The sequence below is a fragment of the Biomphalaria glabrata genome, chromosome 14, assembly GCF_947242115.1.
Source record: "Biomphalaria glabrata chromosome 14, xgBioGlab47.1, whole genome shotgun sequence".
Lineage (NCBI taxonomy): Eukaryota > Metazoa > Mollusca > Gastropoda > Planorbidae > Biomphalaria > Biomphalaria glabrata.
This window is the reverse complement of record NC_074724.1, coordinates 14433222-14460349: the sequence shown is the minus strand read 5'-3', so window position 1 is coordinate 14460349 and position 27128 is coordinate 14433222. Positions and strand designations below refer to the sequence as shown.

The 27128-nt window shown below is 33.9% G+C and overlaps 2 protein-coding genes across 2 annotated transcripts in view; both read right to left on the bottom strand.

The window, feature by feature from the left end:
• LOC106061720 (organic cation transporter protein-like) overlaps positions 1–3193 on the bottom strand; it is a 31404-nt gene extending 28211 nt beyond the window's left edge. The window contains exons 1-2 of the mRNA XM_056011263.1: positions 3020–3193; positions 817–1034 (exon numbers count right to left, since the gene is read on the bottom strand). Coding sequence (XP_055867238.1) covers positions 817–1034; positions 3020–3158 — 357 coding nt within the window. The 5' untranslated portion in view covers positions 3159–3193. The remainder of the gene's footprint in view (positions 1–816; positions 1035–3019) is intronic.
• Positions 3194–10368: 7175 nt separating this feature from the next.
• LOC106061721 (uncharacterized) lies at positions 10369–27111 on the bottom strand. Its single transcript, XM_013219924.2, has 7 exons — positions 26718–27111; positions 25535–25722; positions 18468–18681; positions 16958–17248; positions 13832–13949; positions 13581–13622; positions 10369–13092 (listed from the first exon to the last, which is right to left on the bottom strand). The coding sequence occupies exons 1-7, from the start codon at positions 26785–26787 to the stop codon at positions 12846–12848; spliced, it is 1170 nt and encodes a 389-aa protein (XP_013075378.2). The 5' UTR covers positions 26788–27111; the 3' UTR covers positions 10369–12845.
• Between the last annotated feature and the right edge of the window lie 17 nt (positions 27112–27128).

Genomic DNA, 27128 nt, shown 5'->3' with positions numbered 1-27128 from the left:
GTTTATATAAGCGAGGTAAACAGTGTTTAGCCCAAGCATTACTTCCCTTAGGACGGAGGTGGCTGGGTTAGAGACTTAGATGTCAGCACGATACTACCATGTTATTAGTATCTAAGTATCTAGTTAGTCTACATTACAAGATTATTAGAGACACTCTTTTTATTTAATAACCATAGTCACATAATAAACTACAAACTAGCAAAAAGAATTTATAGATCCTCGAAATTAGCAATATTTGTCAAAAAAAAAAAAAACGCTAAATTTAGTTAATCACCACTAACTCTAATGTCAAATGCTAATTACATTTTAAAAAAGATTTCTAGTCGCTTTAGGGTTGCATATCATAAATGGACCTCATTCACCAATCGTAAACAAACAAGATTTAGTCACGTGATAATAGTGATAAAACAACGAGAAAAAATGTCATGTGGTAGCCATTGTGTATTAAAAATTAGATCGTAATTTGTATAGACGAGATACAGAATGAGATACTGACCAAATAATAAAGATACTTTTATACCAGAATCCATACTAATGGCTAATTATAGTAAACTAAAAATATGGAGCCTAATTCTATAATTCTATTCAAATAACTATTAAAACATCTCTACTGCTAAATTCTGAACTAATTCTATAATTCTATTCAAATAACTATTAAAACATCTCTACTGCTAAATTCTGAACTAATTCTATAATTCTATTCAAATGAGTATTAAAACACCTCTACTGCTAAATTCTGAACTAATTCTATAATTCTATTCAAATAAATATCAAAACATCTCTACTGCTAAATTCTGAACTTATATGTTAAGCTACCTCTGACACAAATGACTTGGACACATCTTCATCATAGTCATAGCCTTTGCAGTCAGTGCTGAGAATGACGTCAGTGGCATTCCTGACGTCAATGGAGCATTGATTGTAAGTTACGTTGTAACTGCGGTGACTGGCGTTAGACAGGACGTCTAGGGTAACATTGTTAACAGTTACGTTTAAGCTCTGCAGCTCTCGGCAGTGGTACCCAGGAACGTTTCCTGCATTGGAAAAAATTTAGTTGTTTTAATCATTTGAAGATGTTTCTACAGTAAGTCTTTAGATTGGTATACTTTACTATAAACCTACTACGATAGTCGTAGGACGATGGTAGAAATGGTTCATACTTAGGCATTTAATTACAGTCTAAAACCCATAGGACACAATCAGGTGAGCTAATGAAAATGAAAGTAAAAAGAAAAACTACAGTTGAACCTCAATTATCCAGATGAACTGGAATCGAACTAAATTGTCCGGATGGCTGCCTGGTCGTGCGGTTTGCGCGCTGGACTGTCGTTTGGATTTATCGATGGTCGAGGGTTCAAATCCTGCCCGCTCCCATCCCCCGTCGTCCTGCGGGAGGTCTGGACTAGAAAGTAAACTATCTTCAACTCTGAAGGAACATCCAAAACATGTAAAACAAAACAAACAAAACCGAATGCGGAACATTATAAACTGTCCATTTCACCAGCTTTATAAAGACAACTATTATGTGGGTAGCAGAGAACAGTCGTTACAGTAGGCCTGAACACAGACCTGTGACGTAGGAAACTGTGGTCGGAGAAGACTAATAGCATGTTTCCACGTCACAGGTCTGTGTTCAGGCCTACCATGCCCCGTATGACAATTGGTCTCAGGTTAGCGCCTTTTCACACACCAAAGTTCCCGTCGTTGAATCACTCTTGCTCCGCCGTTGTCTTCTCTGCAGTCAAGTTTTGAGACAAATTTCAGAATGGTGTCTTGCGTTTTGTAAAGATCAAAAACAACCCGGATGTGCCGACGTTGTAAATCTTAGCAATAGAAGCTCTATTTTTTCCCTAATCAAGGCGAGTTAAGATTTCTAACTTCGATTTCATTATCAGCACGTTACATTTTTTTTCAACTTAGATAAAGCCATGTTTCCTGCCTCGTACGACATCTTACAAGACAGCCACAATATTATATAGTATATACATCTCCTGTCTGTCTTGCAAGCTTTAAAACCGTCGACTTGTTTACACGTGTTTCAGAAACTCGAGTCAGCCGGGATCAGAAAGATCAGAAAGTAATGCAATAGACGAAGTCGCTCTGCAGCAAGAGCACTTGAACCACTTTTGTAAAAAAAAAAAAGGTAGTCCGTATATTTGACACTCCGGTTTACTAACGTCCGGATAAACGGCTTTCTAATGTATGTTTTTACATTCTTTGTAGCTTTGTAACACTCGGCTTCCAAACAGAAATACTTGAAGATTTGGACTTTTAGCACGCCACCAAGGTTATCCATCTCTAAATCGTTAGTACGAGGTATTAACAGTAAATTTTAAAAACAGATGAGCCCAACAACGTTTACTCCATGGACAGCATCATAGTAAAGTATAATTAGAAAACTTAATGAATACCTTTTAAGCTTGAATACATTTAGTTTGCCATGAGATATATTGTTAATAATCTTAAGGTTTAATCGGTATGAATTGAAACATTTCAAATATCAAAATTGTATTAATGTAAAGTTGATTGACTTTTTAATCTTAATCAATGATGTTTTTATGTTGTACACAAATATTTCTATCTCATATCCTAATGTCATGTCATCAATTGTATTTAATGTTATTGTAAGTCTCACAATCTATCTATCTAACTACCTGTCTGTCTATCTATCTATCAATCTATCTATCTATCAATCTATCTATCTATCAATCTGTCTATCTACCTGTCTGTTTGGTCTATCTATCTATCAATCTGTCTATCTACCTGTCTGTCTATCTATCTATATCTATTTATCTATCTATCATCTAATAATAATACATTTATAAAATAAAATTCCTTTCTTTCTACAGTCGCTGAATTACTGTCTATGAGAGATTTGCACTAATCTAGTTCCGTTATTCAAAAGATTTGGTCGTGCCATACTAACTAATCTAATAATTCTTTTCTTATAGATTAATTGTTTTGTTTGTTTTTTGAGTACTTTAGTTAGTACATATCCATAGACAAATGTATCACTTACCTATAAAGATTACTGAGAGTTGATTGAAAGCTAGGATTACTGAAAAGAGCAATAAGACCGAACATCGCGTCACTTGATACCATCCCTTCCATTGGAGAGATCGAAACACTTCATCAAACCTGCTATCATCCTGCTCCATGTTTTGTCAACTAACTCTATCACATAGACTGACACCATCACATAGACCTACAGCGGCTGTTTCATTTTACTTCGCTAAACATAAAATACTGCTGATGGCAGAGTTTCATTGTGTATGCTACATAAGGGTGCCTATTGTTGTGTATTGTTCTAATATTCTTTAGTATTTATCGAAAGTAGAAATACTTGGATTATGTGTGCGCGTGTGTAAACTTTCAAATTGATGTGCGTCTTTTTCTAAAATTAATGTGTGTCTTTTTTTATATCTTATGACTTTTTTTTTTTAATATTAAATATTGATCATAATCACTCCTATTATAGTTTAACTAATTGTTATAATATTATTATAATTTTAGACATAACTACTACATCTCTGATATTCTAGTGTATGCAAACGCGACATGAAGCTCTTCGAAATCGACACTAACATGGGGAGAGAGCATAAAGGAATGGTCCCGGATTGCAGATGTCAAACACAACAGTATTAGAAAGAAGTGTGAAAATGCATCGGCGCCTGGTGATTTCAGGTGTCTAACCGCATCTGTATATCAAGGATAGGCCTCATAAGTCACACAAGAAGTTACAAAGGGAAAAGATTGTCTCTTGAGACGTAAAATGTCACAGGGGTCAGAGACCAAGTTAATAACAAGTACAACAAATGTTTACTTATATATTACGTAAACAAGAAACAAAAAGGAAATGTTTAATGTTAAAGACAATTCCTACTTTAAAAAAAAAACGCTTATTCCTCAGAAGAGCTATTACTTTACTTATAAAACTAATGAATATATATTTTTAAAATTATGGAGCACCTTTACCCCGCCCTTATCCAAACCCTTTACCACAAAAAAAAACAAAAACAAAAAAACTTCCTGGCTAAGTGAATGAACAAATCCACTCCAGAGCATACAAAACTCCAATGCTAGCCAATAGATCCAAACTTTGGAGACACGTGACCAAAATGTTCCTGAGCATGTATTTATTTATTCAAATTTTTCATGACTAATGTCTAGCAGAGGGAAAAACCGGAGGACGTATGTCTGTTTTAGAGATAGTTTTTGAAGACCAAATTTAGTTTTATAATACTATAATTCAAAAAAAAAATTTAAGGTCAAATTAAAAATTTCCCTGTGTAATTCGTTTCTCAAAGATATACATCAACTGTCAAATTTATAGAAAAATCGTTAAAGCAGTTTTCGATATCCGTGTACAGTTTTTTTCCATCCTGTTCCTATGAATTAGCAAGTTGAAAAAAGGAATGGTTAAAAAAAAAAGAAAAAAATGAGCCAAGGGATCAAGAAACTTCTTACAAATTTATTTAAAAACATCATTCATAAAACACAACTTCTTATTAGATTTAGCATTCAGTTGGTAATCTCTTTTTGAATTGTTTATAAGGACATTTTCAGATTACATGTCTTAGGCTACAATAAGACACTTTACACATATGACCTTTTAATTTTTACTACACAAAATGATCAGGGCTTACACATTTACATTAAATAGATTCTTAACAGCAAAACCTTTGGAATTGAATACATTTGAACCCTTAATAGCTATAACTGATTTTACTTTCCTTAGTAGCCTACAATTTTCTGTTTAATGGGCAATCCAAATGATGCCTTCATTCTGCTATTAGATCTAATATGGAGGAAACAAATTTAAATTTTATATTTCTACTAAGGAGCACAGTTGTCTAATTAGCCTAAATCTAATACACCAAACTAATTGTATGGAGTATGTATGTAGGCTAAAATATATGATCGCGACTGTGAATAAAGATAATCTTTAGGCTATACCAAGCTAATTGTAAGGAGTATGTATGTAGACTAAAATATATGATCGCGACTGTGAATAATCTTTATACCAAGCTAATGTATTGCCAATAGAAAGACAGGAATATCTATCGGTGGAGCTACGTAGCTTACAGTCCTAACACGGTCATAAAGAACAATTGACTCGATCAGATAGTCAATAACGTAAAGAAATGAATATATATGTACACCAATTATACTACCAGTTGTTTCAATTCAAGTGCATACACCTTAAACCTTTCTCTCCGGGACGAGGAACACATTCCCATTTATTTTTTAATTAAAAAATCTGACTTTCTGCCTTAGGAAAAAAAAAACAACTCTCCTACAAAATCTTTCATGTACACACCTTATATTTATATACACCCTTACCCACAACCAACTCACGAATAAAATAATAAGAACAGGTTTATTGTAGTAATTCCTTTATATGGTGTTCAGGTGTGTTGGGAACTTTGTCGAGGGTTTTAAATATATTAATTATTGTAATTGATCAATTGAAATTGTACATTTAACACTCTTTTTATATTTTCGTGTATTACATATGCATGACTGGTAAAAAAAATATTATAGAGGCTCAATTGTCTCTACTATCTTCACTGCTATAAATGAGGGCGTTTTTTTTCCTGTCCTAACTACAATAACTACTTTGGTCATGTGACAGATGGGATGAAAAACAAAAAGTAGAAATGGAACGAAATAAAAGTTAGGAGTCTAAACTCTCACAGAGATGTCGTCGGAGCAAAAAAACACTCGAACAATTATACGTTGATTTTTAGACAGACAGACAGAAATAAATAAATAGACAGACAGACCACTAGCGGATCCAGAACTTTGGAGTGGGGGGGGGGCGATTTTTTTCCAAACCCTAACCCCAACGCCCAGTAAACCCTAACCCTATGCATAAATGTGCGTACAGCACACACACACACACACACACACACACATATATATATATATATATATAGCATTTCTCAACCTTCGGCGAAAAACAAAACAACTGGGGCAGTGCCATAAGGTTCTCTTGTGTTCGCCCCGACGCACAAAGCGTTTTCTTGCTTTTTTCACTGCAGAAACGCATTCTCCTGACAAGTACAGCTCATTATTCATCAATGGAGTTCGGGGCGAAAACGCATTTTCTTGCATTCTTTACTGCAGAAACGCATTCTCCTGACCTAAAGCTCATTATTTTTACTATTAAAAAAGGACCTATCGAATAATGTTGTACTTTAAAAATATTCTAATATGAATTTATAGGCCCATAATACATTGCAAATAAAACCGATTTGTTCCTTGAAAAGATAGGATACCCCACATACTTAGATTTTTGCTTTGAGGATCACCACCGAAAAAAAAAATTATTCGATAAATAGTATTCAAGTAGATTATGAAATTAATTGTGAGTTATAGTCCCAAATTTATTTAACTAGAAAAATATCAGATTGAGTAAATGTTGGGAAAAGGCGACTAAGAAAAGATTATCTGGGTTTAGAACTCATCTCAATCATGATTCTTATACTGAAAAATTTTGTTTGAATTCTAACTTTTCCAATGCAAAGTCTTTCATAAAATAATTATGATAAATTCATGGGAAATTACATAAACTTTGTCTGGAAAGGGAAGGGGCGGTAGAGTGAAAATGATTAATCCTCGCTCCTTTAATAATTTCTGCTAAAGATTGCATTTGGCATTAAAGAATAGGGGTGGGGCGACTCGATATAGGAATTTAATTTATAGTATATATAAATTATATTAGTGACAGATTTTTTAAATTTTGTAATTTCTTAACTATAATACAAAAAGAAAAAGTATTGATTTGTCCGATGGGGGAAATGCGATTGCATGTATCGCCCCTCCCACCTGGTACAACCCTTTTTCATTTACTAATGATACAATTTGAGATTAGAGTGTGGTACGACATAATATACATAATATATCAATACGTAGTTTATATTATATAGATATTAAACTAATTTTGTTCACAAACAATGATTCTCCACAAAAATAGAACCGCCCCCCCCAGCACTCAGAGGGCTAGAGTGGGGAGGGCAGTACATGCAATCGCCCCCCCCTCACCCCACCGAATCGGCCAAAATACCAGAAAGGGAGCGACATATTATAAAATTTATATATTTATTCAACTAATTTTGTTCACAAACTATGATTTCTCTATAAAAACGGACGCCCCCCCCCACTCAAAGGGTTTAGATGGGAAGGGCAGTAGAGGTATTCGCCCCCCCCCCCTCTACACCAATCGGCAAACAGGGAACCGCATAATATAAAGATTGGCTAAAATATCAATAACAAATCTTACAAATATAGATATTTAATTGATTTTGTTAGCAAGCTGTGATTTCTACTAATAAATTGGACCGCCCCCCCACTCGAAAGTTTATGGGGGGGGGGGGTGCGGGATTGATACCATCGCCCCCTCTCGACCCCACCAAATCGGCCGACAAACTAGAGGGGGGGGGGCGAAATAATCTAAAAAATAGGTTGAAATATAAATAATTAGTATATATTTATTTACATAAGTAATAAATTCGTATACAAATTGTGTGAATCCTATACTAAAGTTCGCCCGCCAACCCCCCCTTTGGGGGTGGGGGGTCGGCCGAATGGGGGGGCGATCGCCCCTACCGCCCCCCCCCCCTGGATCCGCCAGTGAGACAGACAAAAAGATGAGATAGATACATAGAAAGATAGATGTTAAACAAACAGATAGATAGACATATATCATAGATACATATATAGACAGACAGATAGATAGATAAATAGATAGATAGATAGATGTTAGATAGATAGACAGACAGTCCGATAGATAGATAGATAGATAGATAGATAGATTGATTGATAGATAGATAGATAGATAGATAGATAGATAGATAGATAGATAGATAGATAGATAGATAGATTTAAGAACATTTTGATGGGAATAAATAGGTTGTTTTCTGAGCATCCTGTCTTACAGTACTTTTACTAATATAGTGTAACATTGATAATTTATGTCTTTTGTAAACAGCAGTAAAGACAAACCTTTTATCATTCAACATCTAACTACACATCAGCTGATAACCACAAAATTTGCTTAAAAACACCAACTCTGTAAAGCAGTGAACTTTTTATTTTCTTTTTTCAACAAATAAAGCAAGGGAGGGGATATATTTTTTTATTTATTTTGGGAACCAAATTTTTGTTGTGTCCCTTATAGACATTTGATCGTTTGTTGTATGAGAATATAAAGATGCCGTGTTTTAGGTTTTCAAACTTAGGGTGAGATAATGTTTGTCCAGCTGTTTGAGTTCGTTTGTGTTACTTTTGGTTAATTTTTAATAAAGCTGGGGCCTTAAATAAAATTAGAACACTTTCTCTTACAGAAAAAAGGGTGAAAATTATTTAATACTGTAAATGATGTCAATGTATATGATATGTTCCGTCACCACTTTAATCAACAGCATTAGGTGTAGGCTATATTGTATAGCATTCTATAAAATGTCGGTTCCCGCAAGTTGCCGGTAACTTCTCTAATGAAAAGGAAGTGTTTATAAATAATTTGTATATTATCTTTTCTTTAAAATATAATTTCAATGCATATTTTAGCAATGCAGAATAATTTTGTTCTTCCGCCAAAGATGCCTTCGCTACATTATGGGCATTAGCATACGCTGGCAAACTACATTACAAATAACCATGTTCTGTTGGAGGCAGGTGTGGACAGTAAAGTGGCGTTAATTACTATTCGCCAACTGTGCTGGGTGGCGGACGCCTATTCCGCAAGGGAGATGACCGCATGCCAAAGGCGATCTTCTTTGAATGAAGACGGCATAACAGAGCTGCACCCCCCCCCACCCCAAAAGCGCTATAAGGATTGAATCAGGCGCCATTTCCCCCAAACTGGCACGGAGGAGGGTGGCTGGATTTGCGTAGTCATGTGAAAAACTGCACCTGTCCTTTACCGTTAAAATTGAAGAGATTGCCATTATTATTATTATATAAATGGTGCAAATTTTTGGTAGGTATTGTCTTGGCTTGGATTGTTTGTTGTCTGTTTGATACTATTTCACTTCTTCTAGTCCGAAAACATCCAAGGGAAACAACAATTTAAAATACATAATAAATCTTGTGAAGACTTCAACTGATGTTAATTTACAAATGGGGATGATCGTCTTGTCTATCTGTTCGTCGTTTTAATTAGCAATCTGTTCACTATACATCTTGCTACAAGCTCTAGCCATATTCTTCTCCTATCATGCACCCACTTTCTGCAACGTTATTCGTCTGTCTGACTACGTCACTACTTTGACCGTTGTTAGAAGCAATCTAGAATATATTTATTTACAAAACTAACATAATCTCTAAACTAAACTAGGTCACTACAGTATATTTAATTAAAATGTATTCACCCTACATTGACTAGGACTAAGTATGAACAGGTTAAGAAGGACTTTAGGTGAATATTTTGTATGCTCGGGCTAACGGTTGGATAGCTATTCAAATCATTGCCAACAGGAAGACAGATAAAACAAATGTTATAACTTACAACACAGTAGAACATGAAATGTACTCAAACTAATAATATAAAAAGTCTTAATTTTTTCAAATGAATTCCTTTTTATTTAGGCTATGATACTGATGGTATTCTATAATTTTTCATTCTTTATAAAGGTCAAACTAGAGTTTTCACTGTGTGAACAATTAGGTTAGGGTTAAGGTCTAGTTTTTTTTTTATATAAAGCTTATATCAACTCACTCAGTCTGGTAAAAAGTGTGCACACGTTGATTCTCCCACACCCATTTGCGGATCAAGTTGAAACTTCGCACAATTATTCATTGATATAGACAAGACATAAAAAAATAGACAATTAATTACTGTTAATTCATCATTTGGTTAAATAGCAACAAGGGATACTATACTTCAGTATTCAGAGATATGACTTAACTTATTGGCTTTAGTCCCCTTAAAGAATTTCTCCCTCACGCATTCTCCGATCAAGATTCTTTAAACAATTATATATTGTACCTAACAAAACATGAATCAATATTTTAAAAAAATCTCAATTAATTATTGCTTTTTAACTATTTTGCTTAATTAATATCGAAAAATGGAAATAACATTACACTATTGGTAGATAGTTTTAAGATAAGCTTGTTTTTTAATTATTTTTTTAAAACATTTTTTATATTTTGCTTGTTTTTTCACAGAAGTAAAATGTGACATTCCAAGAGACATCATTAAAGCCATGGTTTTCAAAATACCTGCCGATTATATTGTTAACTTGAAGAATTTGCAAGCCAATAGGAGAAATTGTATGAATGAAAAAGGTAGAAAGGGAAATGCATCTTGTTTTGTCTATTCCACTTAGTGACCCAAATGAAAGAAATGAAACAATCCCATGCTTGAGATTCAATGCTGATTTAATGCTGTGTCTAGCAAACAAGTTATTGATATTGCACATAATACAAAACTGATTCACATTTTGTATTTTTGAAGTGGAGACATTATTTGATTCAATCATTGCAAAACATTAGTCATACAACAAAGATATAACTATAATTCATTATACTGCTACATCAACATTATATATACATAGAACACTATATAAAGAGATGAAAGACAAGATGGGTTTCAATGGTATGCATAAATATTATGCTAATATATGCTAATTTCCATCCTTTGTTTTATTTTGATTTTGATAAAAAAAAAGGAAGTCGTGTCAAGCAGACTTTTGTTAACATTGGCATACACATATTATGCTAATATATGCTTTTTTCCATTCCTAATATTTAATGTTAATAGAATATAGTAATAACAATAAAAATGATAATAATATGACATACTGTATTATCATGATTATGATTTGGATAAGGGTGGAGGGGAGCATAAAGATTTGGCATAGCCCTAAACTTTTGAAAGCTTAAACATATCAAAGATAATCTTTGTTACCAATCCTAGTATGGTACCACTTGTAAACATGTGGCACAGGAAAAAACACTGTACAAGTGTATACATTTCTTCAACTATGACTAGGTACTACAGCCTTTAAAATAACTACTTTGACAAATTGTATGTTTACACATTTCAAACACAAACCTTGTCCTTCATAATAATGTTGGAGCTAGCAAAAGTACACTAGTTAACAATTAAAGATCAGAACTGACTCAATTCCATAGTAATACAAGACCAAAAAAATTTTTTTAAATAACTTATAACACAGTGAAGAGAGAGGCCAATAATGAAGACGAAAGGAACTATCATACAAAGACATTTTGATGATACAAAGAGTTTAACATTTAAAAGTAGCAAATTGTGTACAAGAAATAGGAGATCATATTATTCCTCTTTTGTATTTATGAATTAAAAAGAGTAATCAGAGCCTTGTAGAACCAAATAAACATCCTTTTTAATCATTTTATCTTGGTTTACACATCTTTGCATACAATAGGCAAAGGTAATTTTTTAAAAAAAGGCACACATTTACAAGAGTTGTTAAAAAACATTGAGAAGAATGATGACAGAGAATATGATTCTGAGCATCAAAGAATTTAAAAAAAAACAATTTAACAATAACATACATGTGACATGTATTTTAAATGATTTAAATTAATTTCAAATATTAAAAACTCCTCTGGGGGACTATTAATAGCCTTTAAGGCAGATAAAACAAAAATTTTACTTCTCTGACATTATTAAGTTTTTAAGATAACTATAAGTAACAAATACTGTCTTATGTTTTTAAACAGTTAATACAAATGTGCATAAAATGTCTACAGTTATTTGGTTTGAAACAGTCTACGCTTTCAAAAGATAAAATGTGCCCATTGCAACTATTTTTTGCATGACAAATTTAATGGTGAAACTCAGTTTAAATGGCGTTTTTTTCCTTCGAAATATGACAGAGTGCATAGGAATAAAAGAGGCTATGTCTAGGTATGCATGTTTTTGAGGACACATTAAAAACGACAATGAAAAGTCATTAAGAAGTTGGCTAGTCTTTGTGCAATTGATAGGCATTATCAACAACTAAAAAATATTTCTAGCAGTGAAAATAAAATCTAATTGTAAAACACAATTAAAAAAAAAATTAAATAAAGTTCCCCTTTAAGACCTTACGATACATAGGGCAGATGATGTTAAGGTCATCTGTTTCCTTTGCCAATGGTAACAAGCAGAGTGTCAATTGGCCAGCAGATGACCAACCCCTTAAACTTTCCCTAACCTAAGTCAGGTACATGTTTGAGTAACAGTAAAAAAACAAATATTTTCTGTCAAAGATATTTATAGCTCTATTTTCTAACACTGCTCTAATAAGACACTGCCTCAATAAGACAAACTTCACGATATCACATAAAGTGATATAAATATGTTTCTCTCTTTCTATATAAATGTACTATTATAAACAGCTATTCAATTCATATTAATATGTAAAAAAACAACTTAACTATAAAAATCTTCAACAGGCTCAATAAAACTTAGATAAGGCAAGATCTAGGTCCATCTCACATAGAACTAAAGAAAAGTCTACTGTTCAGAAGCAAAACATGTACATTTAAAAAAAAAAATTCAAATCAAATTAGAGGATTAATTTAATATTAATGCTAAAATATTCTATACTATCCACCCACTGGTTCTTAATACAGGTTATTTTGAACTATCAATTTGCACAATTAATTAATCATGAGTAACTTTTTGGGTTTGCCTATTCAATTCTATGTGATAAACAAAAGGAAAAAAGAACAATAAATTCTTACAAATAATTATGATTCTGACACATTTTTTTTTTTCTTCTCCATTTTGCAGAGGCCATCTTTTTAAAATTCTTTTCTTTCAGGATTCTCTCTTTATCACTTCCGTTCAGAACAGACATTAAATTTTGCTAATCAGTAACTTCTTTAACATCATCAAGTGACTGGGTTTCCAACTCAGGTGACTGACTTTCAGCTAAATTTAGTGGGTTCAACTGGATAGTTTCTGTTTCCTCTACCAACTCAGGTGACTGACTTTCAGCTAAATTTAGTGGGTTCAATTGGATAGTTTCTGTTTCCTCTACCAACTCAGGTGACTGACTTTCAGCTACATTAAGAGGATTCAATTGGATAGTTTCTGTTCCCTCATTGTCATAACTGAAAATAAATAAATTAATAAATTATATGAGCTAATTATACTTTATAACAACATATGTGTGTCTTAGGATTTAAAGATTCTCTTTAAAAAAAAGTGATTACATACTTTGGTATCCATGTTTTAGTCTAGTCATATTTGTCAATTAGAGACATGACCTCAAATTAGAATATTTAATTAGTGGATAGTTTCAAACTTGTTAATTGTTTTTTGGGGTAAACATGTATTGCTTACAAGATAAGAAATGTGCTTAGGCAGGGGTGGACAAATTACGCCCGCAGGCCATATGCGGCCCGCTGAAGTGTTTTATGTGACCCGCGGACACCTAAAGAAATCACATTAAATTTTTTACATTTTATTTCTTATCACTTAGAATGAAGAGGCTAAAGAAACATTGTCTCTAAACGTCTTTCTAACAAGTTCAAAGTAAACGAAGGTTATTTTAATAATAATATTTGGAAAAAAATTCAATTAATTTAATTCAACTAACCTTTTTCCTTTCTTTCTTGTATTCTTTCCTTTCCTTCTCCAACTGAAGAACAAAATAAAAAAAAATTAATTAAAAACTACTTGACCAATTAAATATGCATACATTAATAATAGATTTATTTGTGAAAAGTAAAGAGATTCAATGTTTGTGTTAAATGTAAAAAAGAGATGAATGTAAAAACTTTATTCTGATTTGAAATGTTACATGTGTACTTCTATTGACATTTCTATGGCTTTGGTACTTATACTTACCAAAGAAATGCCATGACAGCTCCAATGACCAACAGCACAATAGATAGGCTAGACACACAGATTAGTACAGTATGATCCAAACTGTTTGGTATTTCTTTCACTTGTTCCTTTTGCACATCTGAAATTAAAACATTCATTATTGGTTAACTGACTAGACTTACAGCTCTTGTGTTTTACATTTTCTTTACATTTAAATTCTTCCTGTTTATTCTGACACCAATATATTATTGCCGATTGTTGATGTGTAGCACCAAACTGCTGGTAGAGAACTAAACCTCTGTTGGCGTGGTATATCTTAGCTAATAAAACTTCAAATAACTTGAATAACTTCCTTGTAAACAATACTAAATACATAACTTTTATTTATAATATAGACAAAATCAAGATGATATGAAATACAGTAAATAGAGTAGACTTTAGTAATAATAATGTTTAACACAATCTAAACTTTCTACAATAACACAACCTTTCATCTCTCGTTCTGGAGTCATCTCACCTAACTAAGATCAAATGACTACAATGCCACCTATGTATTATCATTCCAACCAATCACTAACCTCGTCCCACCGTCACCATAGAAACACATACACACACACTCCATAACATGTATAGACCTTTCAACTTCTATTTCTTAACATTTATGTTTTTTTTTTGTTTTCAGTTCATCCTTCTGTTATTTCTATGTAACTGTAGAGAAGATGTTTAACAATAATTCAATAACATTATCAATTATTTGTTTAAATTAATTATTATTTACCTTATTAATTTTGTGCAAACTACATTAATCTCAATTTCAAAAGGTATGAAAATTTGCATTTATGAAATCTTGTAAACTGATTTAATTTGGTGAAACTGTCACTGTCTAATATAATTTAACCTTTTTATTTTTAATCCTTTCATTTAAAATAAAAAAAAATACCATTTTCAAACAATATTTAATGGCTCACTATAGGGTTTGGACTCGGGAGAGTCTGAAAAATCTAGAGATTTAAAAAAAACCTGTCTTAATCAGGATCAAGACTTGAGACCCCCCCTCCCTCCCCTCCAGAGCTCAGCCACTACACCCCATAGACCTAAGCAGGGCTGTTTTTTGTGATGGTATGCACCGGTGAGGCGTAATAGCACCTTTTTCAATGTGGGGAAAAATATTAATTTTCTTGTATTTTAACGTTTATTATTACTTTATTAGGAGTTAAAAGTTAAGCAATCCATCACTGAGTACCGGCACCTATTTTTTTTTTTTACAAAAAAAAAAAGCGCTGGGCCTAAGTATCAATAAAATTACAAAAAGACTTTTAATGTATGTACCACTTAGAAACATGAAAAATTGCTTATGACAACTAAATAAGTTCAAGATGTGAATATTAAAACATTTATAAAAAACATGTTGATGTATGTGGTATGTACCAGCTTTTACATGTAACAGTGTTGTTATACTCAATGCTTGTTTGTCCTACTTAAAGTAGGCCTACTGGTACAAAAATACTATTGGGTTTTTCATAATTTTTTTCCACTACCTAGATGGGTATAGGTAAACATACATTCTTAATATTAGTCTTTCTCTTTCATTGGCCTGTGAGAATTTAACATGTACCAACATGGTTTTTAACTATATAGAATTGGATAAATGCTATCATATCTTTTGACGCCTTCTATGAGCAGTTGGCCTATTTACTAAAACCTTTATAAAGACTTCATAGATAATTCTGGAACCCCTAGAAAGCTTAAAACCAACTGAACGAACCAGGGACCCAAATTAAGTATGTTTGTTTTATTGAGGGGGAGAAATGAGTAACATTTTTCCCCATTTAAACTTAAAATCCAACAGCTAGTTTCAAACTCTAAACTGCACCTCCATCTGCATGCACAAGTTTTAGTCCTCAACAAAACAGAGCTAAAAGAGATGTGTTTTGTGTACAAAGTATTCTTCAATGCTCAACTACAGTTAAAATACAGTATGAAACATATTCTTCAATGCTCACCTACAGTATACAGTATGAAACATATTCTTCAATGCTCACCTACAGTTAAAATACAGTATGAAACATATTCTTCAATGCTCACCTACAGTTAAAATACAGTATGAAACATATTCTTCAATGCTCACCTACAGTTAAAATACAGTATGAAACATATTCTTCAATGCTCACCTACAGTTAAATACAGTATGAAACATATTCTTCAATGCTCACTTACAGTTAAAATACAGTATGAAACATATTCTTCAATGCTCACCTACAGTTAAAATACAGTATGAAACATATTCTTCAATGCTCACCTACAGTTAAAATACAGTATGAAACATATTCTTCAATGCTCACTTACAGTTAAAATACAGTATGAAACATATTCTTCAATGCTCACCTACAGTTAAAAAACAGTATGAAACATATTCTTCAACGCTCACCTATAATTAAAAATAAAACATATTCTTCAATGCTCACCTATAGTTAAAATACAGTATGAAACATATTCTTCAATGCTCACCTATAGTTAAAATACAGTATGAAACATATTCTTCAATGCTCACCTATAGTTAAAATACAGTATGAAACATATTCTTCAATGCTCACCTACAGTTAAAATACAGTATGAAACATATTCTTCAATGCTCACCTACAGTTAAAATACAGTATGAAACATATTCTTCAATGCTCACCTACAGTTAAAATACAGTATGAAACATATTCTTCAATGCTCACTTACAGTTAAAATACAGTATGAAACATATTCTTCAATGCTCTCCTACAGTTAAAATACAGTATGAAACATATTCTTCAATGCTCACCTACAGTTAAAATACAGTATGAAACATATTCTTCAATGCTCACCTACAGTTAAAAAACAGTATGAAACATATTCTTCAATGCTCACCTACAGTTAAAATACAGTATGAAACATATTCTTCAATGCTCACTTACAGTTAAAATACAGTATGAAACATATTCTTCAATGCTCACCTACAGTTAAAAAACAGTATGAAACATATTCTTCAATGCTCACCTATAATTAAAAATAAAACATATTCTTCAATGCTCACCTATAGTTAAAATACAGTATGAAACATATTCTTCAATGCTCACCTATAGTTAAAATACAGTATGAAACATATTCTTCAATGCTCACCTATAGTTAAAATACAGTATGAAACATGTTCGTATGAGCTGTTGCAGTAGCGCTTCCTAAGGATCAAGTTTGTGTCATTCTTAAGGATAAAATATCCTTGAATGCTGTCAGATCCTTGCAGTATGGTATTGTTGGTCAATCCATCAGTAATTTCCAGCCAGCAGGGTGAAGGCCAATCAATATCACATGTGTATCCTAGCTTCACTAGGGAACTGTTGGCATTTGCTCTGCAATCTGTTTCCGACATGATATTATCGTTTACTAGAAAGCTGCTCCAGACATAGCTTGGATCTAGACCAAATAAAAAAAAATTATCCATAACATTAACTGTTAATAGCTTACCTAAGTTTAATTTTTTTATTTTTTTTATTTAAAAAATAACAACACATTTTAAAATAAGAACTAATATTAGTTTTACTTAATATGAGTGCTTTTAGAATTACAGTAGCTATGGTCTGTTTGGACATATGAAGGAAGGGTTTTCTTCAAAGGATTAAGAATAAGAGATTAAAAATTAAACAATCCCCTTATCAATAATTCAACCATCATTCAAACGGCCTACATTCCTTAGGCCTGGCTCAAGCTGAACATGTATCTTCCTAACGATCAGTTCACTAAGTACTTATGGATATTAACGTAATAACTCAGCCGGACAAAACAATACAATCACATTGGCAACACTTTCACCCCTGCACACATGTATTTTGTATGGAGGTAGGGAGGATTGTGGTGGATAGTTTGTAATGTATAGTTCTAATGACAGGGCGGAAACTATTGCAACCTGCCTTCTTACCTGCATTGCTTACCAAACAGATTACCCATAGGGGACACCTAAGTTAATGTGCAACACAAACTCTTTGTACTCTTGTCATTTTACAATACAAAAAGTAATTTATGAATGATGTCTAAAGTTCCCCATTTAGGCTTCGCAATCTATAGGGCAGATAATTTAAACGTCATGTGTTTATGATATCCAAGGTTAACAAGAGTGTCATTTGCTAGAACGATGACAAACTGCCTATACTTTTACCTAATTAATGGTGGATTCAGAGGTACCCTACAGTTTCTCTTTCAAACCTTGCAATCTATGGAGCAGATGATGCAATGGTCATCTGTTTCTGTGGCCCATGTCAACGAGGTTGTCATGTGGCCAGCACAATGACCAACCACATTTACTTTTCCCTAACTAATGTCAGGTACCCATTAGAGCTGGGTAGTCTCAAGAGGCGCCCAAAGATCCTGAAATGCAAAGTCCTAGTCTTCACCAGGATTCAAACCCGGGACCCCCGTTCGGAAGCCAAGCGCTTTACCACTCAGCCATGAATGATATATACTAGATATTCCCAATAATAAATAGGATGATCATAGTGCCCATCATGTGGGTTATTAAGGACTCTGTAAAGACATTACTGAAATAAAACAGAACTTAAAAGTCTCACCAAATTAACTTTTAAACAATGGCCTTTGTGTTCTTAAACTTAGTACATCACAGCCTGTTGTTGATACTTACCATAAATTGGTGGAATTCTTATTGTATCAGTGGCCAAAACAGTTAAATTATTTAACATTACTTCTGTTTTGACAAATCCTCTGCTATAGATCTGCAGTGCCGTTATTTTCAAAAGCAAAGCATATGTATCCATTTTATCTGTGCGTTGACAGTGGCACTCTTTGGTGATTAGTGCTTTCCCATTACACATTGATGGAATTTTCATAAAACATATCTAGTGGATAAAATTATAACACATACAATTTAACATAAGTTACAAAAGACAGTGTGTTAGACATTTCTCTCACAATGCTGTACAATTTGTAAGTATCAGGGGTCATGCTCAACAAGCGACCTTTATACTTAAATTCCAACAAGGTAAATAATATATTGATGCGTCTTCTACTTTAATAGCTCAAAGGTTGAGAAGGTTGAGATTAAAACAATAAATCTGAAAAGGATTTCTATAAGAAATCGTGGCATTACAACCAATGCAATGCTTCTTTTTACAAATAGTAGTGTCATAACACTAAGTTTTTATGTCTTCTTAATAGAAACAAACTTAAGTTACAATGACCCCTGTGGGCCTCTATCAGTCATTGGTTTGAATATAAGGGGCCCAATCACACCTTTGCTACAACACAACTCAGTTACACAGATCAGGTCTGAAACAAGGAAACCCTATGCCCAACTGAGAATAGAGGTTGTGATATAACGTCGCATGAGGTCTGTGGGACATGTCCTCTGACAAAATGAATTACGCATACCAAGAGTTGCGATTTACATGGAGGCCAATATGAAGAAAGTGCTAAGAGGGATTTGGCGCCAAATTTTCATGGAGGACCTCAGAGCAGCGGACACCAGGTGTGAAGAGGCTTCAGACATTGCCAGTGGAAGATCTTTGTTGAGTCAAATGGAAGCCCAATGCGCCAAACGGTGCGGGAGGATCTAAGTAAGTCTAAGTAAGCCTTGTACCACTCTAGCAGTTTTAAAACAAGATTCACATAAAGCTTTCATGAGCTAAAATAATAAAAGATTTAGACTAGGAAAAAAAAAGCTATGTTAGGAACGTTCAATTAAAAAAAAAGGCACAAAATAGAAAATTCCAAACTCTGTGAAATATGCGAACAGACAAATATAAAGAAGCAGACCTTATTCAAGAAAAAGTTGGCAATGGATTGTACACAGCCTATGTAAGGTTGCCAACAACAGAGCTAGATAAGGCTTAGGTTGGAACAAAATGGAATAAAAAGCTGTTATGAAAATTATATTCTGTATCGGTTGTCGTTCTTATGTGCTTGTAACTCGTCCGTGAGAATGTGTTCACGAAAGGTGTACTGTGTAGTCATTCAGTGTATTAAAGCCATACTATACAGACATGGTTCTCGACTCTCTTATCTTTATGTTCATAACAAATTAATACACTGAATCCAAAACTGTGAAGTTGTTAGAATTTCGAAATGGATAGGATTTTCGCCCAAAAATACGGTTGTTAAATGTCTCAATGAACTTTTCGCCCGTTTATGTCTACAGAGGTGCAGCATTTCCTCCACGAGAGAGAAATTACAACCAGTAGAACTACCCCTTACAGTCCGAGAGGAAACGGACAAATTGAGAAACTTAATGGGACTTTATGGAAAGCCATCACCTTGGCTCTACATTCTAAGGAATTGGACATAGATAAATGGGAACTAGTACTAAGTGATGCTCTCAATCCATCCGGTCATTACTATGCACTGCAACTAACAGGACACCACATGAACGACTTCTTGGGTTCAACCGAAGAAGTGGTTCCGGGACATCCTTGCCAACATGGTTGACCAGTCCTGGTCCTGTCCTGCTGAAGAAGAACGTTAGATCATCTAAATATGATCCCATAACAGAGGAAGTTGATTTGGTAACATAACCCTCAGTACGCTGTTATCCGAACACCAAACGGTCGAGAGGAAACTGTCTCATTATGAATGTTAGCCCCTAGGGAGGAACAAAAAGTTATAGAAAATGAGAATAAGAGTAGAACAGAGCTTGATATTGGCTGCCCTATCCAAAGAGAATCAGAGTGGAACAGAGCTTGATATTGGCTGCCCTATCCAAAGAGAATCAGAGTGGAACAGAGCTTGATATTGGCTGCCCCATCCAAAGAGAATCAGAGTAGAACAGAGCTTGATATTGGCTGCCCTATCCAAAGAGAATCAGAATAGAACAGAGCTTGATATTGGCTGCCCTATCCAAAGAGAATCAGAGTGGAACAGAGCTTGATATTGGCTGCCCCATCCAAAGAGAATCAGAGTGGAACAGAGCTTGATATTGGCTGCCCCATCCAAAGCTCACCTTCCAAGAATCAACCTACTGATTCTATCATGCCTGAAGAAACCACCAGCACCACCTAAGACATAGCCAGACCGTCCGAAACTCAAGCAGATGAAACTGCACATACATACAATCTTAGAGTAAGGAGAACTAGGCCCAACTACAAAGTGTAAAAGCTCATCAGCTTACTAGTGCTCTTACTTTGACATTCAGTTTTGTCTCCGAAATGACATTTGTTTATTTTACCACTTTCATTTGGTTTTGTTGACTTTAATGTGATTTTTGATCTATCATGATATATTTTAATAAGCTTTTTGATTTACCATGTTATATCAACATGTTACATTATGTCATGCTATTCTACATTGTTTGTTTACTTGAATCTCTATTATTACTCTACACTTACTTATATCAACATGTTACATTATGTCATGCTATTCTACATTGTTTGTTTACTTGAATCTCTATTACTATTCTACACTTACTTAATTCTTTCATTGTTTATAATACTAGTTAGCATTATTTGAACCGGGGGTGAATGTTATGAAAATTATATTCTGTATCGGTTGTCGTTCTTATGTTTACATGTGCTTGTAACTAGGGGTGCACCGGATAGTCGCTCCGGCTCCGGCTTCTGCCGAATATCCGGCGTTTTTTACTATCCGGTGCTATTCGGCTCCGGTCGGATATCACTACCGGATAGTAAACCGGATAGTAAAAAATACACCTATTTAATATGCATAAAGTGGACCTCGTTCCATTAATGTCTGTTGTAGAATGTATTAATGTTTATATTAAAACAAAATAATGTGCTTAAAATAGAGCCATTATGAATATGCACCAAACATCGTTTATTATAAAGACAAGGCGTGTTCATAACTTAATAACTAAATAGAAATGAAACTTTACATCATTAATGCGCTTTACATACAGAGCTGCAATGGCTGGCACTTTTTTCAATTTGTCTTGACCTTTGAGTAGGTTAGTTAACATGTTAAAATGCTACATTCCTTGACTACGTCATGCTGACCAGACGTCTGTCTAGCTGTGCGGGTATATCTCCAGAGGTAGAGTGGAACAACTCCCACCCCCTTTTATTTGTTTAGTCCATCACATTGAGTTTTTTTTATAGGTAGGTGACCCAAGGTAAATACGATGGACGTAGGTTTAATGTCAGCGTATTGACACTCTCTAAAGGTCACACCTTTCGAGGGAACTAAGTTTGTTTACTTAGTAGTTAATCTTTATTAGGGGGGCTGGACTACAAGAGCCACACCTCTAAGGTAACTAGGTATATTTCCAGATTAACAACTCCATCCCCCTTTTATTTGTTTCGTTCATCACAATGAGTTCATTGATTGACAGGTGACCCCGAGTCAGATACGATGGACGTAAGCACTCTCTAATGGTCACACGAGGGAACTATGTTTGTTTACTTAGTAGTTAATCTTAATTGGGGGGGGGGGGGTGGACTGGACATCAAGCCAAACATCTACACGGGCATCCGGACAAAGAGTTTGCTTATTTGGAGAAAAATCTTAATCACGTGGTTGGGCTAGAGGCCACACCTTTTCAAGTATGCCGAGTTACTTGAAATATAAATCTCAATTATTAAGCTGGACTAAAGATCAGACGCATTTAAACGAGTGACCTTTAGCTACACAGAACACAAACCGCGAGATTATATAGCCCAGTAAGCCAGTAACTAATTATTTTGTAGAAGACACGACCAGGGCTATTTTTAAATGGATAGCTAAACACCCCCTACTCTTTATTTTATTTCTTTGGTCCTTGACACCCAATTTATTGATAGACATTGACCATTTATAAGCCAGAATTAAAAAACACAACCTGCTAACAAAGGATATTACACTGTCAATAAATATTACGGTTAAATAATTTTTCTAACGTGTTAACTTGAATATTACTCCTGCAGTTAAGTGTCTTGATTTTTTTGTGCCTTGTATTAAAACATTTAGAAAGAAAGCTAATTTCTTTGTTGAATTCTTTTGACTTAATAAATAACGAAAAACCTTACAGTACATTTTAAAATCGCATAAAATAAATTGAATAATAGTACCGCAGTTAGATCTAGCAAATAAAGAAACAATATGCTGGAGCGTAAAAAAAAACAACCCTTGACCTCTAACTAGTGGACGGGTATAATTTATCTATACGCTTCACTGACCATGCCAATGTGTTATCTTTTTTGACTGACACCCAACTCTATTGCGTGCGTATGCTCAAGGAAAAAAAAACAATGCTTGATGGTTAACACAAACAACTATACACACTACACTTGGACTACATGTGTAGGCTCATTAGGTATATCTGACCAAGTTGATGGTCTGAAATTATTGAACACACACATCCGACCACTATACAAGGCAGATTGTACATTACTTATGAGATTTACATTAGTAACTAGTTAAATATATACTAACATTATTTACATTGACCTTCCTACACACATCCTTTACAGTGGGTGGCATCGTACATACACACAGACACACTTATGCTATACAGATTTTTAGAAATACTGTTAAGTTTGAATAAATCAATCAGTAACAGAGTTTAAAACAATAAGGTATATAAAAGAAAAAAAAAACAACCAAACAATATAGATATGTTATTTAACAGTTTCGTAAAATGTTCAGTGATACAAGATATTTACAAGACACTTAGGTATCCGGCTCCGGCCCCGGCCGAATATCAAATTTTACTATCCGGTCATATCCGGCTCCGGTCGGATATCAAAAAGTACTATCCGGTGCACCCCTACTTGTAACTCGTCCGTGAGAATGTGTTCACGAAATGTGTGTTGTGTAGTCATTCAGTGTATTAAAACCATACTATACAGACATGGTTCTCGACTTTCTTATCTTTATGTTCATAACAAAAGCAAAGACCAAAAAGAACGACGCTGGAAAGAGCTGGAAAGAGCTGGAAAGCAATTTAAATACTAGCAAACGAACGTAGTTCAGTGGTTCCCAAACTTTTTTGTCTTCTGGACCCCTTACCATGTTTTCTGATTTTTGGTGAAACCCCTGCTTAACTTATATTGCATTTTTGCAGATTCATAAATTCCATTTTTTGAACTAATTTCTAACTGTATTGAGTCGAAGAGTGAAAAAGTAGTTTAAAGCTACATCAAAATTTTTTTACTGATAAAATTCAAATTTAAACCAATTAAAATAACAATATGTATTGCTGGAATCACTAAACACACTAGAAATTTTTTATTTTGCATGTTCATCATCCGTTACTATAGATTTATGATTCATATAGAAATGTGGTCTTTGAACTAGTCCTTCAAACATTGAATATTAATTAATTAATTTGGCTTAAGTATCATTGTACCCTAAATGTTTTCACAAAGAGCAAATTCTCGTGTATTTCTTGATCTTTCAGGACTGGCTCAAATATTGTTTTCACTAACAGGGTCAAAGGTGAGTTATTGGCGCCTAAACCAATAAGCTTCGAGCAGGAAGGACCCATTAGCCTTGTCTTGCAACCCACCTAGCCGAAGTAAAACAGCTATACACCCAAACATGGGAAAGGTTTCGTGGGTCAGCCCTGGGGGAAACCATTACACAGTTTGCATCTTTAATGCTAGAACTCATCCCACCCATGTGCCCATGAACTGTAGAGTTACTTTAAGAAATTTGTTGCATAATATCAGGTGTAGGTTTGTGTAAAACAGTTCTTAAAACCACTTCAACGGCTGGTAAAATCAATGATTTATCTATAGTGTTTTCCGAATTTGGCTCTAGGAAAGAGATCTTGTAAGATGCTCCACAAACCACCATCTTTTCTATATGATGATTAAAGATTTTGTGGGTCTATTCTGAACTTTATTTCTTTGTTTTCAACATTTTTTTCACACCTTTATCTTTTTATTAGGGTGGCATCATCTCAAATAATCCTTCAGTGTAATTGGTTTCATATGGTCATAAACAGGCACTTAACAACTGCTTATTTAACAAGAAAATAATCTACGCTGTAAAATCTAGCTTTCTTTTTGTTAAACATTAGTTACATGTAGACAAAATTAACTATTTAAATAGGAATTGAAATTAAATACCACAATTTTACATTTGAATAGCAGAATACATATTTATAACTAAAGTACAAAGTGAAAAAAAAAGTCATGACTTGCTTAAATGAAATCCACTATCGTAGGACCCCCATGGACATCTTATTGACCCCCAATTCACTTTTTCACTTTTGTAGACCCCTGGGGGTCTCAATATAGACCATTTTGGGAATCACTGCCCTAGGTAAATGTGTTTTTTTTACGGAGGCACACATTTCCATGATGCACACAAAGTATATAGATAATGATAACAATGTGATAACAATGAAGATAATTTCAATTATTATGAGTTTTACATAAGAAATATTCCTACCCCCCCCCCCCCAAAAAAAAAGCATTAAGAAATGCAACAGATAAGTGCAAATTGGTTAAGTTTAGAACGATGGATTAAAAATAGTATCATATAAAATGCATGAAAATTGTGCATTTCTTTTTAGTGATTATAGTTGTCTTAGGAAGCAAACCTTAACGCTAAAGCAGAAATACTAATTTAAAGTTACTAATTGTTGATGTGTCTTCTGTAAATTTAATGCAACAAGATCACACAAGAAAAAACAACATTCCATTTTAAGCTTAATGACAAAATGAAACCTCACTAAACATGACTGGCGACATAAACATCTTTTCAATCTAAATCACTTAGAACTAGTCTAAATCTCAATTATAAAAGTAAAATGCTTACATGTTTAAAATAACGCCTGGTCTCTCTCTTTATTAGGTAAGAGACAGACCTGAGTGTGTTGTTGAATTTTGTTAGGTTTACAATTGTCTTAAAGACCATTTGATCTTCCGTATCAAGAAGTCCCTCAGTGCAAAACGTAAGACTATTTTCCTGTTGCAGATTCACACCATCCACGGCATAAGCTGAATCTGGAAAAAAATATATAGTTGGGAAAGTAAAAGGGGGTTGGTCACTGTGCTGGCCTTATGATACTCTAGTTAACCGTAGATTATAGAAAAAGATGACCTTAACATTATCTGCCCTATAGATGACAAGATCTGAAAGAGAGAGGTACTTAACTTTCAATCTGTCAAACGTTTGTTTCCAAATCTGTTTAAGACCTCTCGACTCAAGAGGGAAAAAAAAAGCCGTGAGATTTATAAGTAATAAAATAATTATTTTACTAGAGTAACTATAGTAAAATAACTATACTTACAAACACTTGTTGGCAGAAGACAAAAAACAAAACAAATGTAGCAATAATACTTAAAAACACTAACCCATAACTTGTAAATAAAAAAACAACATTACCTAATAAATACCCAGAAAGACAAAGATAACGTCAAATGTTTCCATATATGCCAGGACAAGTTGTTTGAAGTTTTTCTTCCCTAGAGACGTTTGTTACAGATTTCTATTTTAACTGACTAGAAAGTACATTGACATTAGTTAGTATCTCTATTTAGCCTCTTGTAAAACAAACATTTAACACATCGTTTCGCCTCTCTATTTAGCCCCTTGTAAAAACAAACATTTAACACATCGTTTCGTCTCTCTATTTAGCCTCTTGTAAAACAAACATTTAACACATCGTTTCGCCTCTCTATTTAGCCCCTTGTAAAAACAAACATTTAACACATCGTTTCGTCTCTCTATTTAGCCTCTTGTAAAACAAACATTTAACACATCGTTTCGCCTCTCTATTTAGCCCCTTGTAAAAACAAACATTTAACACATCGTTTCGTCTCTCTATTTAGCCTCTTGTAAAATAAACATTTAACACATCGTTTCGCCTCTCTATTTAGCCCCTTGTAAAACAAACATTTAGCACATGCAAGAATACATGTCTGAAATAAGATCAGATCTGAATACCTGCTTTCATAAATCAAATGTAGACTCACACGTAATGAAATCTATTTATTACCTGCACGAAAGAAGACACACATCGCAACTTTGGCCACCACCAGGATGGACACAGAATTGAGAGGCACCATGTTCTCAAATGAAGCTGTGTATTAAAGTGGCATACAGAGAGTCGCAATGAAAACCGAGAGTCGCAATGCACACAGAGAGTCGCAGTGTGGAGATGACACGATAGTAAGAGTGAACTGTTGGGGAATCCAACTATTTAACTGTTTACAATACTCCCGCCTGGGCTGGCTGAAACCAGTTATAATTACTATTAAAAAAAATGACCTCATGTGACGTAAAACTTGAACCAGTGCTTACCGAGCATTTTTTTTTGTCAAGGTCATGCCACATCTAAGCTTCTGTAAATTTTTGACGCCCCTATAGTTCTAGGTCACACACTTGACAAAACTTCGATTCCTTCATT